This window comes from Pleurodeles waltl, chromosome 3_1 (genome assembly GCF_031143425.1).
Source record: "Pleurodeles waltl isolate 20211129_DDA chromosome 3_1, aPleWal1.hap1.20221129, whole genome shotgun sequence".
Lineage (NCBI taxonomy): Eukaryota > Metazoa > Chordata > Amphibia > Caudata > Salamandridae > Pleurodeles > Pleurodeles waltl.
The window spans coordinates 772,444,586-772,463,022 of NC_090440.1; the positions used below are offsets into that span (position 1 = coordinate 772,444,586).

Genomic DNA, 18,437 nt, shown 5'->3' on the forward strand with positions numbered 1-18,437 from the left:
CTAGGTCGAGGTAATACAGCTCCTGCAACAGGTTGTTGGTGTCCCACCGCTGCGGAGAGTGTGGCAGCCAATCAATACTAGATCGTCCTTATGCCCCTCCGCCTGAGACCACTGTTGTGCAAAAAATTCTTGCAACAGACATGTGAAGCCTGGTATGAGGTACAAAGGCAATGCAGGACTGTAAGTTGTTTTGGTTGAAACAAGGAAAGCAGTGTCTGAAAAGATTGGACCCTGACAAGTCTTGGATAGGCTATGACTACCTCCAAGTTCAAATTAGCCCCTAGGTATGGTTGGATCTGCAGGGGCTGGAGGTGGGATTTTTGTGGCCTTGATGGCAAACCCTAAGCGATTAATCAAGTCTATTGTGACCTGTGTGTTTGTGGCACTGCTGTCAGGTGGCTGTTTCGATAAGCCAATCGTCCAGATATGCAAAAACGTTGACACCATGTCTGCGCAGGTGTGCAACCACCACCACATGGCGCTTGGTGAACACAAAGGAGCAGTAGTGACCCCAAAGGGGAGGACTTTTAACTGGTAATGCCTTCCGCTGACCACAGATGTGAGATACTGGTTATGAGCCAGATATATTGATATGTAGAAAAAGGCATCATTTAGGTCCAGTCTGGCAATAATTTCACCTTGCTGGGAAAGCGGAATGAATTCTGAAGTGATACCATGTAAAAAATGCTCTGAGGATGTATTCGTATAGGGGCCTGAGGTCTACAATGGGCCTGATCCATCTGTTTTGGGTATTAGGAAGTATAGTGAGTACACTCCTATCCTTCACTAAAGCCGGAGGACGGTTCTAAAGCCCCTTTGGGGAGTATAGCTTCGACCTGGTTCATGAGCAGCCATTGAAGTTCTGGTGAGTGGGAGACATTGAAGTGAGCTCCAGTAAATAACCATACTGGATAATGCCCAGCATCCACTGGTCTGAGGTGACGCTTTGCCATGTGGGAAAGAAGCCTTGCAGGCACCACTGACAGGTGTTGTGTGGTCAGGCTGGGTGTATAAGAGGCAAGTCAGGGTTTGGTGGCAATACCCTTGCCTCTAGCTCTGGAGCTGTTGCCTCTATAGGACCCTCTAAACATCTGCAAAGGACTGCTGGCCCTGTGAGTACTGATAGGTCATGGAGGTTTTAAAGCAGTTGGTCTTTGAGCCTCCAAGGTAAGGGGTGTGGAAAAAGAGTTACAGGGAATGGGTGTTTACAATGCCCCCATGTAGGAAAATGCCACTGTTGGCACGGTCACGCCCCACTTTTTGCTTAAGTGTAACAGCCTGGGCACACAGTTGAGTCCCTTGTAAAAGGTACCCCTGGTACCAAGGGTCCTGTGGCCAGGGAAGGTCCCTAAGGGCTTCAGCATGTTTTATGCCACCCTCAGGGACCCCTCACTCAGTACATGCGCACTGCTTTGTAGCTTGTGTGTGCTAGTGGGGAGAGAAGACAAAGTCGACATGGCACTCCCCTTAGAGTGCTATGCCCACAAACCACTGCCTGTGGCATAGGTAAATCACCCCTCTAACAGGCCCTACTGCCCTAATGCAAGGAGCACTATACCAGAGGTGAGGGCATAGCTGCATGAGCACTATGCTCCTACAGTGTCTAACTAAATTCTTAGACATTGTAAGTGCAGGGTAGCCATACTGAGTATATGGTCTGGAAGTTTGTCATTACAAACTCCACAGCACCATAATGGCTACACTAACTACTGGGAAGTTTGGTATCAAACTTCTCAGCACAATAAAATTGAAAAATGCACACAGAGGGCATCTTAGAGATTCCTCCTGTATGTTAGCCCAACTGCTAGTGAAAGGCTGGCCGGTCTGTGCCAGCCTGCCACTTCCAGATGAGATTGACCACATGGGGTGAGTGACTTTGTGCACTGTGGTCAGAAACAAAGACTGTCCTGGGTGGAGGTGCTTCACACCTCTCCCCCCCCCTTGCAGGAACTGTAACACCTGGCAGTGAGCCTCAAACGCTCAAGCCTGGTGTTACAATGCCCCAGGGCACTCCAGCTAGTGGAGATGCCCCCGACGAGCCCCCACTTTTGGTGGCAAGTCCGGAGGGATAATGAGAAAAACAAGGAGTCACCCATTCAGCCAGGTCCACCCCTAAGGTGACCAGAGCTGAAGTGACCCCCTCCATGTAAGCTTCATCGACTTACACCAACTGTTGCCAGCTAATCCTCTGGCAGAGCATTTTCACAGTGGCTGTGTCCTTGTGCCAAACAGAGGCTGAGAGTGGCAGGGTAGGAGAGTGAAACAAGACAGCATGCCGCAGAACCAAAACCTGAGAGCTGGCACATAAGACACTGGGGAGAATTATAGACAGAGCACCAGGTTGGAGTGAGTCCAGGCTGTGGCAGCACTGTGGTGAAGCCTCTGGTGCCGTGTGGGCAGATTGCAGAAACACTAAAGGGCTGGTGTGGGACTTATTGCAAAGCCCCAAGAGTATGTTTGTGAGGGAAGCAGCTGCCAGAGGCCACATAACACACTTGTCTGGCAGAGTAGAGGAGGTGTGTGAGGTCTGGAACGATGGTCAGCACCCACATCCAAGCTTGCAGAGGTGAACCTGGGCACCACTAGCACAGCTTTGAAATTAAGACATGAGAACAGTGACACATATTCGCTCTCTGTATACATGAAACCTAGATGCTAAAGCAAAGTCAACAGCTCGAGATATAGCCACCTCTGTCTAAGCTCTGGCCAGTGTAAATGTGAAGACTTTGTTTATTTTGGAGATTCACTTACATTCAGTGATGCTCACTGGGGATAGACTTGGCACTGTGCTTCACCAACTTTGAATCTGAGGCCAGCTGAGGCCCTTACCTGATAACTACAGAAGGACTGGCTGCTTAGAACACCAACTCGATTCTCGTACAAGGGCCTGTTTACAATAGAGATGCTGCTTTAGTGACTAATACTGGCGCACAAATGACCTGACCAGGTTCGGAGCTTAGAGGGGGAAGGTCTAAATGGGCATCATGATCTACTGCCATTATAGGATTAATTTGGTGACAGGCCTAACTAGGATGGGCAAGACTAACCAAAGATAATCTAAGCTGTACCTTGAGTCTAGGCACTTAGTTTACACTGTGGATAAAGATCAGTCTTCACAAGACATGGCTGATCCCCTCATTATTTGAATTCCCAGATACTCAAAACATCAGAACCATACTTAGAGACATGAGAAGTATCCTAAATATGACAGGTGGGAGAACCAATATGCTTATCTCTGTGATCTCTGTGAATAAATCGTATGTCTGAACATCTTGATAAGCAGGTAACCAAATGAGATAACGCTGAAAAGCACGTGTCAGACTTGGAAGACGATACAGAGATATGAGTGGAGAAGAGCCTCAAGACTAAGAAAACCCCTGAAGTTATCTTTGGCAAAAATGTGAACTCTAGGTGCAACAATGTCAGGATAATGGAAACCCAGAATCTATGAATACAGACAACATCAAATCCCTCTTGGAGACTTTGATCTAAGATCTACTTGACAGAAACCAAATTTTCACCAGTTTTTAATGTTGAGAGGGCACACGGGTAGTCACTCTGAGGCCAAACCCATACAGATCATAGCAAGATCATGCCTAAAAAAAAAAAAAAATCAACTAAACCGCTCATTAGGGTTGGTCAATTTTTGTCGGGTCGAGACAATTTTTTCTTCTTTTGATCCTCCCTGTTAAGGGAGCATACTGCACCTAAACCAGACTGATCCTGCCCGCCATAAATCTGCTCCAAAAATCAATCCTAGCCTCAGACGGAGCAGATGACTCTGACATGCAAAAAGAAATGGACATGCTTTTGGACCATGAACAGTTCTTCTAATCTGCTGATTGCAGTACGACTGTCTCTGCAATCAGTAAATCAGAATGCAACATACTTTATGTGTAGTCCCAGAAATTACAAATTATGGTCCATGATGCCAGTCTGTGTACTCATGATTCCCATTGGCTCATTAAATTCAACCACTGCTGGGTGGGGACCACAGAGTGCCACTGCATTTCCCATCTTTGTATTTGATTCAATTGAGATTGGTAGTGGCTGTATTATGCTGAAGCTTGGACGTGCACCTTACTTTTAGCACTTGTGTTTTTGAAAGTTGATACATGGTCAAGACTGGAGCTGTACAAGACTCCGGTTAACTGTCTGACCCCCCCCTCACCCCATTCAGGTACTCCTAACTCTATGCCAAGCGTTAACATGAAAAGATGAGATCTTGTGCCAAAATGCAATACCATGTCTTTTTCGTCTGTGTCAAAGGGGCGTGGTCCTAGTCAAATACAGAGTTGTTCATAAAGATGACTCAAAGTATGACACTCAGCATTACAGAATCAGAAATATTAAAAGATATATGGTCAGAGCATGGAGAGATGATCACAGAAATATTCTATTCTCAGAGTATTTTCGAATACTAAAACGTGATTCCTTTGAATTATTTTCGACCGATGAAGTCTAAGACCTAGATCTGAAATCAACAAAGAGTACACAGCTGTCCAAGATAAATTACAGATACCAGGTGCATCTGTATTTCCACAATGTGGAAATACTGCAGTAATCTGACCCAGACCCTGCGCCCTTAAAAATGGGCATGTGTTTATCTGCTGGTGTTATCATACTGTTTCACACAGTAATGGGCCATTATTTAGCCATTTCCCACCAGAAAACGCATCACATTTTAGCTGGTGAGATGGAGGAAAAGTGGGATTGCAGCAGCAGAATTGGAAATGACCCTACATTTGTAATGGAGGCCTACCTGGCTATGTGAAGCAACAAATAAAAGAGCACAGACCGTCAAAGATGGACATTCTTTCTCACATACTAGACCACATTGAATAGGAACAAAACACGTTGAAAGCTGTAGAATTATGTAAATGAGCTCACCTCATCTTCTATATCTATGAAGGGGCTCATATCCAACTCTTCTGGAAAAGCCATTCGATCATTTAGTTTAATTCTGTGCATACTGGTGTAATCAAAGTCAAATCTTTTCAACTGCAATGTCAGTAGGTATGGGAAGTGCAAAAATTTCAGCCCCTGACAGAAGAAAACAATGCAGTTATAATACAACAGATTCTGATCATATGTTATATGTCATGGGAAGAAACCTTAAATCAAAATTAAATCACTTGCCTTTCTGGCATCACATTTTTTCTTGCATCGTTCACAAAAGTATTGATTTCCACCATCAAGGATTTCTGGCTGAATAAACGCATGCAGAGCTTCTTCCTGTAGTATATTTGAAATGCAAAGGCAAAATATGATAAGCTATTAGATGCCAAGTGATAAGAATATCTACAGTAGAAAAATAAGAAAATTTTACTTACACAGTACACTGCATGCAGTGCTCTATATTTACATGCTTAGCATAATCCTGCTATCTAGTGTTGGGCTCGGATGTTTGCAATTTGTTCTTCTTTGAAGAAAGTCTTTTGAATCACAACTCCTCGTCTTGCTGGTAATGCACATGGTCATCGACTCCATTGTTAGATTGTTTTTCTGCCTGGCGGGTAGGGATGGAATGTAAAGCAAAGGGTAGTATAAAGAGATGTCCAGGCGAAAGAAATCTGTGAAAAATTATCAAAGTAACCGTAAGAAGCACATGTTCCGGGGAGGAGGGTGGGTGGCATGTGAATCTACAGCACTACATGCCATGAATAGATGATTACTGGGTAAGTAACATTTTCCATTCAAAGCAGTTGTGGCCGTAGATACATATGCTTAGCATAGACTTTAAACAGTCCTAGTCCTTAATTGGTGGCCAGCCTGTGGGAGTTACAGTTGTTTGAAATAGTGTACATAGAACTGCACGGCCCACATTGGCTTGTTGACGAGGCATAATATCTATACAGTAATGTGTTGTAAATGTATGCTGTGTAGACCACGTAACTGCTTCACATATGTCAGCTATAGGTATGTTTCCTATGAAGGCCACTGAAGCTCTCTTTTTTTTTTTTTATACGAGTGTAGTGAGCTCTAGGAGGAATGGGTAAAGTTATTTTGGTTTTGCATAGCATGTCTGGATACATTTAACAATGAATAGTGCAAAGCCAGATTTAGAAATGGTCCTTCCTTTGTAAGGTCCTGAAAAAGCAACAAATAGTTTTTGTGTCTGTCTAAATGATTTAGTCCTCCTAATGTAATCCATGAGAACTCTTTTCAAGTCTAACGGATGCAGAATTCTTTCTGCAACAGAGTCAGATAAGGGAAAAATTCAGGCAGTTCAACAGATTAAGATGGAATTGTGAGGCCACCTTTGGAAGAAAGTTGGGGTGGTGCAAAGTACAACCCTATCCCTATGTATTTGTAAGAAGGGTCCTTGTAAGAAAATAAGTTACTTACCTGTAACTATAGTTCTCCAGTATTGGAATCTTTCATAGATTCACATGATTGAATCATTCCCTGTTGTGGAGATGGGAGTTCCCGGTACCTTAGAAAAGACAATGTCCTTAAAGACATAACAGCAATAACATAAAACTCTACATTTTAGTAATCTATCCAAGTCCCTATGCAAAAAGGACTAAATTTGGACCTCAGCCAATCAGATTGCCCCACCCTCTAGAACCCTCCCGAGAGAAGCTCCAGTACCTCAGATTTGCTAAGCACTAGTGCGTATCTTAAAAGCTGATCAAGAAAAATAATAAAGGGGAGCTTCCTCCGGGAGGTGGGTTGGTCGCATGTGAATCTATGAAATATTCCAACAATACAGTTACAGGTAAGTAACTTATTTTCTTACTCCAGTATTGGAACTTTCATAGATTTCCATGCTTGAATCAGACTATAAAGCAGTACTTCGAGAACACTGCATTGACTATATATCGTTTGAGTGACAGATCGCTGAGTGAACTGCAAAGACATGATAACATTATAATCTATAAAGATACTGTAACCTATTAGCATACCTATTTATGTTCGATCAGAACTATATGCAAATGGAAAACACAACCATTAAACCATGCAATGTGCGTATCAGGAAAAAAAAAAGCATGGGCGGAGGTAAAATGAGCTCACCGTTACTGGAACAGATGTTACAGGACCGCCTTCACAACTGCTACATCTCCTTTAGGGATGGCATCCAGACAGTAGTGTTTTCTAAAGGTGTGTGTACTTTTCCACGTGGCTGCTCTGCAAATGTCCTGCAGGAGTACACCTGAAAACAGTGCCATGGACGCTGAGACAGATTTAGTGGAGTGTGCCCTTCCCGAAGAATACAAAGGCTTACCAGCTGCTTGGTGACAAAAGTTTATAGCACCCACTATCCACCAGGATATACTCTGCTTGGAAAGGGCCTGCTCCTTCCGCGGGGCACTATACGTGACAAACAATTGTGTAGTCTTGCGAAAATGTCTGGTTCTCACCAAATAAAATGTAAGATTCCTTTTGATGTGCAACGAGTGAAGAGCTCTTTCCGCCGGAGATGACGGGTTTGGAAAGAAAGATTTCAATATCAAAGGCTCGTTAATATGGAAGTCTCAAGGCTACTTTGGAACATATTTCGGGTTAGTACGAATTATCACTCTATCATGTTTAAAATGAAGGAAAGGTTCTTGAATGGTCAACGCCTGGATCTCGCGGACACGTCTAGAAGAAGTAATGTCTAGCAAAAGAGCCACTTTCCACAATACGTGCTTCAAATCCGCTCTGTGAATTGGTTCAAATGGGTGTCTCATAAGCTGAGAGAGAACTGTGTTGAGCTGCCAAGACGGTGGAGGAGGTCTACCCGGCGGAAAAACTCTGAAGAGCCCTTTAAGAAATTGTTTGACCAATCTAAAAGACCAGCGAGATGGCGATGTCGGCGAACATCTGAAGCGAGATATGGCTTCCAAGTGCACCCTGGTGGATGCATGCGCCAACCCAGTCGCCGCGAGATGGAGGAGATCGGGCAATATTCGCTCTGGTGGCGACAATAGCAGATCAATCTGCTCCTTCTGACACCACAAACAAAACCTTTTCCATTTTAGAGAGTATGATTTGTTGGTGCTATCTGCTATGGCTTTCGAAAGAATGTCCCGACATTTGGGGTGCATGTTTAAGTCGGCTAACACATTGTGTTCAGGAGCCAAGCTGATAACATAGTGATTTGGGGTCTGGATGCAAAACTTGACCCTCGTTCCTTGTCAAGAGCTGTGGTGAGACTTTCAGCGGAGGGTAGTCTGTCTCTGAGAGCAGGAGGAGTTCCGAAAACCAATGTTGGTGAGACCAATACGGAGCTATCAGTCTGCAATGTTCTTTGTTGATCTTTGTAAGTACTCTTGAGATCAGGGGAATGGGTGGAAAAGCGTAGGCAAATATTCCGCCACATGACATTGAAAATGCATTCTCCCACGAGCCCGGATGGTGAACCCAACTTGCATAAAAGCGGCATTTGGTGCTCTGCGGAGTTGCAAAGAGTACCAGTTTGGGCTTCCCCCACCTTCTGAAAACTTGGTCAAGCCCCTCCTGGTTCAGCTCCCATTCGTGACAGGAGGACATCAGTCTGCTGAGGGTGTCTCGTTCTGCCTTCCTGGTAGATGTTCCGCTCGTAAATTGATGCCATTCCAAATAGCCCAGTTCCAAATAGTTTGCGATTCTCGAGATAGAAGAAGAGATTTTGCTCCCCCCTGCTTGTTTAAATAATGCATTGTTGCAGTATTGTCTGTTCTTATGAGAACGCAGTGCCTTATCCAGGGAAGGAAAGCCTTCAGGGCCAGGAAAAACGCTCTCTATGCCAAAAAATTGATGTGATGTTTCTGGAAAGATTTGCTCCACCTTCCGCTGATCTGAAGGTCTTGAAATACGCTCCCCATCCTTCCAGAGAGGCATCTGTGGTCATGACCAGCGGAGGTCGAGGAGGCAGAAAAGGAAGACAGACTGCAATGTTTAGCTGGTCTGCCCACCAATAGAGCGCTTCGATCATTCGAGGAGTTACTCTGATTAAGTCGTTGAATGAGCCCTCTTTCTGAATCCATTGAAGGTCTAGTTCCTGTTGCAAGGGACGCATTCTAGTCGACAAAAAGGGACTAGCTGAATGCAAGAAGGCATCATCCCCTGAAGCAACTTGTAGCTGCGTACTGAAAGAGACTTTTCTTCTTTGTACTCTGTTAGATACATGAGTCTCGCTTGTCTCTCCATTGAAGGGAAAGCTTTGCCCCTGATGGTGTCCACTGTCGCCCTTAAAAAGGTTGTCACCTTTGTTGGCAATATCTTCGACTTGTCCCAATTCATGGTGAGGCCCAGATCGTTGAATAATTCCATGCAAGCCCTCGTTGAGTCGTGAGCTTCCTGATCGGCCATGCTTCTATTAGCCAATCATCTAAATAGGGAAACAGTTGAATTCTTTTCTTTCTTAGAGAAGCCGCTACCGGAGCTAGACACTTTGTCAAGATTCAGGCCACATAAAAGAACCCTGAATTGGAAATGGCTGCCAGCTACTGTAAAATGCAGATATTTCCTGTGGGCAGGTGAAATCAGAATGTGAAAGTAAGCATCCTGCAGATCCATAAAATCTCTGCGATTCATGCAGAAAATAATGTCTTGCAATGTGACCATGCAAAAGGTTTGACGTTTGAGGTATTTGTTTAAGTCCTTGAGATCGAGGATGGGACGCCATGACTCCCAGTTTTTGTGCACCAGAAAGAAATGGGAGTAAAGACCTCTGCCTTTTTTTAAAGAAGGAACTCTCTCTATCGCTCCCTTCTTTAGCATGGTAATGACCTCCAGCCGGAGTTGTTTTAGATGCTTTTGAAAAAAGGTACGAGGAGGGCAAGAAGGTGGGAGTTGAATGAACTCTAAAGTATGGCCAAAATGAACAATCTTTAAAACCCACTGGTCTGATGTTATGTGTTGCCACTTCCGAAAAAAGTGTGATATCCTTCCACCTATCTTTTGAATTCGTGGTAGGGGTGTAGCCGGAGCCTGAATCTTGTCACTGGCATCTAACCGCCTCCTTGTTCTGACGCGTTCTACCCCTGGGTGGAGGTCTGGAATAGGACGCTTGAGGTGGTTGCCTCTGAGAATATTGCGGTTGGAACTGCTGCGTAGCATAGGAGGGTTAATGAACGCTTTGGTAACTTCCTCTATATGATGTAACTCCCGGACCCCTGGAGGCACGAAAAGGCAACTTCTTGAATTGAAGGGTTCCTAAGGACCTGGCAGTGTCTGTATCCGTTTCGATGGCTTGCAGGACTTCATCCACATGTTTGTCAAAAAGAGCCTCCCCATCAAACGGGAGGTCCAATACTTTATTCTGGACTTCCGGATGAATAAAAGTCACTCTAAGCCAGCCCTGAATTTGCAGCACTGCCCCAACAGATAATTGCAGAAAAGCAGTGGTTGCAATATCCATTGCGCAATCTATAACCTCAGCCGAGCTGCGCTCCCCAGAGGATCTTCTTCACTTCCACCTTAGAGTCTTCCGAAAGATGGTCTAGATACGGAGCAATATCGGCCCACAGCGGTCTGTCACATCTCCCCAAGATTGCCAACGAGTTTGCTGCTCTTACTATACGCCTCGACAGAGGAGAAACGCTTCCCAGTGTTGTCCAACCTTCACCCTTCTTTGTCTGGAGGCGCTGAAATTGGGGTCAATGGATTTTTTGAACGCCACTGCACTGCCTGGGTTATGACAGAGTCTGGCTTCGGGCACCTTCTGGAGCCTCATATTTTCCAACTGCTTAGATGGCATGGGCAGTGAAAATCTCTTCCATAATCAAGCAGATTATGGAAACCCCCAATGTCTCCTGGGGGAGAATCCACCGGGGTATGCGATGGAGATGAATGGGTCAGCAATATATAGTTGTCCCAATCCGACTGCGCATCCTGCAGCTCTCCTTTGTCCCCCTCCTCATCAGAGGAGTCAGTAACCTGCATGAAAGTCCTTTGCGGGGTACTTTTTGCCAACCTAGGTGACATCCTAGGCTGTGGCACTGGAGTGGCAGGTACCGAGGGAGGAGGCCCCGTTTGTATGTTCTCCGACTGCGCATCCTGCAGCTCTCCTTCTTCCCCCTCATCAGAGGAGTCCGTAACCTGCATGAAAGTCCTTTGCAGGGTTCTTTTTGCCAACCTAGGTGACATCCTAGGCTGTGGCACTGAAGTGGCAGGTACCGAGGGAGGAGGCCCCGTTTGTATGTTCTCCGACTGTGGTAGTGACGGAGACCTCTTATAATCTGATAATACCAGTTGTAAATTAGAGATAAGGGAACTCAGGATACAGACCATATCCTCTGGCACATTTGGTTGGTCTCTTTGAGGAGAATAATACTGCTGATAATATTCTTCTTCATCCTCCTGACATTTAACATGGAGCTGGGAAGGACGATGGGCTGCCCCAAACGGCCCATCATCATCAGATCTTTTTCCAAAAGAGGAGTTGGATTTAAAGGTGTGGCCTTACTTGGGGATGTGGCTCTCAGGGTTATATCCAGTCGAAGATTTAATTTTTCTCCTCGACGACCGTGTCGACGACGGTGCCATCAACGAGGTTGTCTCCAACTGCTAAGGTGCACCGGTCGCCGTCGACGGTGCTGCCGACGATGGTGTTGTCATCGAAATCCTCGTCGTCGACGGTGCTGCTGACGGTGTGTCGCTGTCTGACTCATCGATGACAATGACATTTTTATCTTAAACGTCGACCGTCTAGATTCCGTTACCGTCAACATAGGAGTCGTCAACGAACAGGAAGCCACTGTCGAGAGGCTGGTAACAGTCATCGTCGATGCAGTCGCCGTATATGTTTTTGTCAACGAAGGTGACTTAGTCGACGATGGAGTCGTCAGTCTGTCGTCAGGAGCCGAGGAAGGCTTTCTGAACGTAGTAAGAACCTTTGGTAGAGGTGTAGAAGGCTCTGAAGAAGGTTTAGACACCTCCTTTGAAGTTGAAGGCCAATGCTTCGACTTTGAGGAAAATGTTTTCTCCTGAGGTGATAATGAGAGACTGCAGCCTTCACCAGACCCCTGTGAGGTATTTTTGAAGGTTTTGGAGGGTTGTCCTGAACCCTTTTGAGAGTGAGGCGATCTTTGCCTCTTTTGGCATCTTTTAGAAGACCATGAAGACACCTCACTGTACGAGTCTGAGACAGGGTTTTTCCTTGATTTAAGCGAATACTGTGTTTGGAATGACAACAGGGACCAGATCTTTTCCATTTAGCAGCATAAAAGGGCAGAGTAGTAGACCTGCATGCCTGTTTAGGAATGTCCATACACTGTTGTGAGCAACTGAGGTAACCAAATTCTAGAACTTCAGGAGCCAGACTGCAGGGTTGAGGGATCTGGGGTCTATTATCTTCATGGTTCTGTATAAGATGGTCTTATCTGTTCCCAGTGCTTCGTGTGGAACTACTACATTTCGAGAAGTGTGGTGAACCATGGTTGCCGTGTCCATGTGGGAGCCAACAGGATGAGTGTGAGAGATGTCTGTCAAAGTTTGCGAACTACAAACAAAGCAGTGGGAGAGTTGGAGAAGCCTAAGAAAACATCCTGGACCAACTTATCCATTGCCCTTGGACTGTAGGTGTGGGAATCTGGAGGCAAAGTTCGGCCATTTGGCATTTTCTGCTCTGGCAAAGAGGCCTATTTGTGGTTGTCCACCACGCTGGATGTACTGGAGGAGGACTTTAGGGTGGAGTTCCCACTTGTTGACTTGTTGGCACCTCTTGCTGAGATCTGCAAAATCATAGTCCACTCCAGACAGGTACTCTGCTAACAGGTGAATGATGTATTGAACAGCCCACTTCCAAATGGTCTGGGATAAATGAGAATGATGTGGGGACTAGGTGCCTTGCTTTTGGAGATAATACATGGCTGTCATGTTGTCCGTCTTGATGAGGACTACCTTGCCAATCAAGTGAGGAATGTAGGCTTTCAGCACTTAACTCTAGGTGATTTATGTGGAGATGTCATTCACTGGGTGTCCAGTGGCCCTGGCAATTAGATTTTGTGCTCCCCATCCCACAAGGGCAGCATTCACTGTTATGGTTCTCTGCGGAACTCAGTCAAGGAAAGCCCATTCTTTTAACAGATTATTGGAGTTCCACCATTGCAGAGAGTGGCAAGCTTGACAGCCGACTAACACTAGATCTTGCCATTGACTCTCTGCTTGAGTCCATTAGTGTGCTAAGCACTCCTGCAATGGACACATTTAGTCTGCACTACGGCTATACATGAAGCCAGAACACAGAGGCGACGCTTAACTGTCCTCACAGTTACTTGTTGGCCTGGCTGAAAATGGGGAAAATGGAATGCTTGTATCGTGGCAGTATTTGGGTAAGTTATACCTATTTCTAAGTTGATAATTGCTCCTAGGTCAGGTTGGATCTAAAGGGGTTGTAGGTGAGATTTCAAGGAGATTGTAAAGCCTAGTTTGTGAAGTAGGTTTATGGTGACCTGCATGTGTTGAAAGTACTTTTGATGAGTTGTGTTTCTGATGAGCCAGTCGTCTACATACGAAAAGACATGTATGCTTTCCCTGCACAGGTGAGAAGCTACTACCGCAAGTCAGTAGGTGCAGTAGGGTCCCCAAAGAGGAGCACTTTGAACTGGAAATGCTGACAGTTTATTACAAACCTTAGAGACCGGCGATGTGCCAGGTAAATAGGAATATGAAAGTAAGCGTCCTTGAGGTCGAGTACACTTATGAATTTGCCTTGTTATAATAACGGGATGACATCTTGAGTGGTCTGAGAGAATGTATTCGTTTAGAGGTCTGAGGTTCAAGATTGGTCACAGGGACCAGTCCTTTTTGGGCACCCCGTGCCCTGCTGGTGGAGTGGATGGGTTCTATAGCCCTACTTTTGAGGAGCGCTTGTACTTCTTCCCTAAGTAACTGCTGATGTTGTGGGGAAAGTCTGTGTTTGCTAGGTGGAATGTTGGGAGGTGTGGAAGCAAGCTCTAGACAATAACCATGTTCGATAATATCCAACACCCACTGGTTGGAGGTGATATTCCAATAGGTGGGAAAGAACCCTTGTAATCAAACCCTGACAGGTGTTGTGTGATAGGGGTGAATGAATGGTAAGTCAAGGTATTGTGGTTGTTGCAGATGATTTTGTAAATACACCCTTGCCTCTACCTTTGGAGTTGCTACCCCTATACGAGCCTCAGAAGTATGCCCTAGGCGACGTAGTGTGGGTCTGAGGCTTCGGGTATGATATGGAGGTCTGAGGGGAGGTGGTCTTGGAGCCTCCACGTCAAGAGGAGCAGCAAAAGGAGCCACGGTGAGACAGTGTCTGCAGCGCTACCATGGCCTTTGTTGTTTTGTTATCTTTTTAGATTTTCTCAAGGAGGATATCTACTTGAGGACCAAAAAGCTGTTCCCCATCAAATGGGAAGGCCAGGAGATTTTTTGTTGGACTTTGGGTTTAAAACCTGGAGCCAAAGTACATTAATGTAATAGTACAGTAGAATTTATACCTCTAGCTGCAGTATCAGCAGCGTTGTGGGCACAGTGAATCATGGTATCAGATGTTAATCTGCCCACACAGGCAATTTGATATGCTTGTTTCTTATGTTCGTCTATGAGGTATTTGAGTATCTCCTCCACCTCTTCCCAGTGTGTCCTTTCATATGTGGAGAGGAAGTTGATCAAATTTGCAATCCCGCCAGAGACTGGCGGATTGGGTGACACTCTTTCCAGTTGTGTCAATCTCCTTATTTGGTAGAGGTGCCTCACTAGATGTTTGTGAACTGGCTGGTTTATGTGCTGTTGCCACAACCAAAGAGTCTGGTGGAAGTTGAACTTTGATATAGATGGGTCATTAGATAACGCTTTATATTTATAATGTTTTTTTTTTTTATAATCAACCTTTGGCGTTATGGCCCTAGATCTTACACAGTCACTGAAAATGTCAGTGGTGTGGCAGAGCATGTCTCAGAATAGGCAAGTATTGTGTTGAGTGTTGTGTGGAAGAGAGCGTCTGAAATAAAACATACTCTAGAGGCTCTGTATGTAATTGCACCTTATAGAAGGTGGCATCTCTACAAATTCTAGATGTTATGGTAGGTGTTTGTGTTGTCAGGAGGAGAGTGTTTCGCAAGGTAGAGGTCAGTGTCTATCAGCTGGTGCATCAGTGTCATATTTGTCCCACGGTCATCTTGTGGTGGGATACCGAAAGTGTCCCTCTCATCTCCACCCCCTATGTAAGGATACAATGACCCTTAAGGGGACTATGGTGCAGGGGTAGCAGTGGAAGCTGGTAGTGAGGGTTTAATGTGCGCAACCAGTGTAGGTGGTGGGCTGATGTGCACAGGGTTTGAGGCCTTGCCCATTTCTTTCCTGTGCTTGGGTGGAGTTGGAACATCCAAAGCCTCCTCAAAAACAAGCTGTCTCGTGGAGGGTTGGGCACCACTGTGGAGGGGAGGGGGTCTTGCAATTATGCCTCCACTATGAGGGTGGATAATGATGTGTTTCTGCCGGGAGTCAATATCCTCCGGTAGTCTATGAAGCACAGGTTCCACATTCCCTGACCCATGTGCTGCTTTGCTGGGTGTAAAGGTTTTTGGTTCGGACACTGAGAATTTCAGTGCAGAAGTTCTGGGTTCCGAAGCAGTTGGTTTTGACGCTGACACTAGACTGTGTTTCGATGCCAAAGGTTTGGGCTCCAAAGGTTGACTTGACTCCGAGGCAGGAGTGATTGTGCTCGAACTATTCGGCTTTGATATGTTTTTTGGCACCGACCTGCACATATCCAAAACAGACAGCAGAGTCGACCATGGCCCAAAGGGAGTAGTAGCACGGCAAAGGTTTTAGGTCTGTCTGGAATGGGCTGTCGACCCTTTGTGGTGGTCTGCTGGGGTCGATGTTGAGGTGGGCACAGAAATCATGGCTGGTCGAGCTGGAGGCAGATCTTGCTTCTTGATCTTAGAGCCTGAGCTATCGTCCGAGAAGAAGGTCCTTTTATCTACAGCCAACACTTGTGCCTGCAGTTCTTCCTAGGCGTCCTCGGGTACCAAGACGCTTAGTGTTTCACCATGTTCCTTCGAGACACCTCGAGGCATCGAGCCCAACAGTCACGAAGAGTCTTCTTGGACCTGAAGGCACAGCAGGACTCGCAGTTGGCCCCGTCGTGCTTGGGGGAAGAGGCACAGATTACAAAACTGGTGACAGCTGGAGTGAGGATATTTTGCGTGACACGGAGGACAAAATCAAAAAGGTGTCTGTTCCATCACCGAGTGGACATGATGTGGGTAGAACGCCTAAGGATAAAAGCAGGATAAAAAGAGAAGACTCTCAAGGGTCTTTGGTCGATGGAAGTCACCCAGGCGAAGTTCATGTCTTTGGACTGAACAGGAGTATGAAAGAGGACTGCAATCGAAAACAATACAAACGGAAAGTAGGTGTATAACGAAAAAGCTACAGCACAGCAGTGTTGAACCGAAGCAGAAGAGCACACATCTGAACCAAACGGCAGAAGAAAATAATCTAGCAATGCAGTTGATGACCATGCACATAACCATCAAGACAAGGAGTCACAACACCTTGTGACTCAATACTTTCTTCAAAGAAAAAACGCAACACTAGATGGCAGGATTATGCTAAGCATGTATATCAATAGCCACACATGCCTCCAATATACAGTTACAATAGTTCACAGCTGGAAGTCTATGTAAGGATATGCAAGTCTCACAGATGAAATATCACAACCACCTGAATGTAAGTGCTTCTAGAAACCAATTAGGGCAACACACAAACATTGCATTAGTAAACTGGCCAAATAACTGTAATCATTATTCACACACCAATAATAACCACTTTATTATTATCATCAATCCTGGGGATGCAAGAGGTAAAATCGTAGTAGATACAGTAATTCCATGGAGACAAAGGAATTAGTAGTTGACTTAGTGTTTTATTCACTGGCAACTAGTTAAAGGGGTGGGGGTGTGGACATGTTACTGCGCTCCTGCTGAAACCATGAGGGTGTGAGCTCAGTGGAGTGTTGACTGTTGAAAACCTCACTCTGGAATGTATGGATGGATGAACCATTACCAATGAGACTTTATCTGGAAATTACTGCTGCTCTTGGTGGGTACTGTTTTCTTAGTGTACATAACCTTGCAATCAAACAGATGAACAAGTTACTTACCTTTGGTTACAGTATTTCTGGTAGAGACTAACTTCATATTTCTCACCTTTTGAGTATTCCACAGGACTCAGACTGGACCTGGAAAATCTTCAGCAGTATCCCTGCTTGTCGGGTGCTCTGCATAAAGACTGTTCCACACCGGAAGTGACCTGTGCATGCCTATAAAGGTGCCACTCATGCATGCTGCCATCTGTTACTTTCTCACTCGTCTGAGTCTGCAGCCCAAAGCCATAATCATACTGATTGAGACCAATGTGCAGAAATCTAACATGAGACCATTTTAGATGGAAGAGTCCAGATCACAGAGGGAGGAGGATGGAAGGGCAGGTGAGGAATCCGCGTTTAAATAGGGTCTCATCTAGAAAGAGCGTTATGAAAGGCAAGTAACTTGCTCTACTGAGAGAGACTTTCAACCGCGGATTCTTCACCTTTTGAAAAGATACCAAAGCAGTAACTCCCAGGAGGAGGGAGGGTCTCTGTACTGGCTCAAACCAAAAAGTCCCGCAGGACCGAACAGCCAAAGTGTCCATCTCAATGGACCAGACTGTTCAGTCAGTAGTGTGTTGTAAACATGAGGAGTGATGTCCACGTATCTGCCTGGCAAATATCCAGAACAAGCACCCCACGTGCTAACACAGAGTTGGCAGCCTTTGCCCCAGTAGATTGAGCCTGCAAGCCTGCAGGGGTCTGCTATTCTGCCAATGTATATCAAATCTTAGTGCAGACTATGATCTAGCAAGAGATGGTCTTTTGCACAGCCTTGATTTTCTTTGTTTTGCTGAAAATACTAAACCTGATAAAGAGGTGATAGTCCAACTGGTGTTCTCGGTACGATCAATATGGAAGCTGAGAGCCCTTTTTCGTTCCAGCCAGCGGAGTGTCTCCACGTCCTTGGAGGGGTGAGGCGGAGCAAAGGACCCCAGAAGAGTGATGATTTGGCCAACATGAAAGGGAGTCACAACCTTGCCTGTGTATAAAGTGGCATAAGACAGATTGACAGACAGGGCCTGTAACCCGCTCATTCAGCCAACCAATGATATGGTGACAAGAATGACTGTCTTGAGAGGTAAGAAGCCTGAGATAACAGCTGTGTAAAGGTTCAAAGGGTGCACACATGAGGAATGTGAGTACTACATTTAAATCCCTTTGGGCCATAACTGGGAAACATATATTGTAACCCCCTAGCAGAAACTCATCACAACTGAAGTGTTGAACAATGAGGACTGGTCAGACAACTGTAAAAAGCAGAAAGAAACGACAGGTACCCATTAGCAGTGCCCAAAAAAAGGACTTGCTGGGAGAGAGCCAACACAAAAAAAAAAAAAAAAAAAAAAAAAAAAAAACTTACAACAGTTTTGCATGGAGTCGATTGATC

At 45.4% G+C, this 18,437-nt stretch overlaps 1 protein-coding gene across 3 annotated transcripts in view; it reads right to left on the reverse strand.

Moving 5' to 3' along the window:
• Window positions 1-18,437, reverse strand: part of USP47 (ubiquitin specific peptidase 47) — a 1,215,141-nt gene that overhangs the window by 810,724 nt on the left and 385,980 nt on the right. For all 3 annotated transcript variants that reach the window (XM_069223601.1, XM_069223600.1, XM_069223599.1), the window contains 2 exons: window positions 5,140-5,235; window positions 4,891-5,043 (listed from right to left, as the gene is read on the reverse strand). In XM_069223601.1, the coding sequence (XP_069079702.1) occupies window positions 4,891-5,043; window positions 5,140-5,235 (249 nt within the window). The remainder of the gene's footprint in view (window positions 1-4,890; window positions 5,044-5,139; window positions 5,236-18,437) is intronic.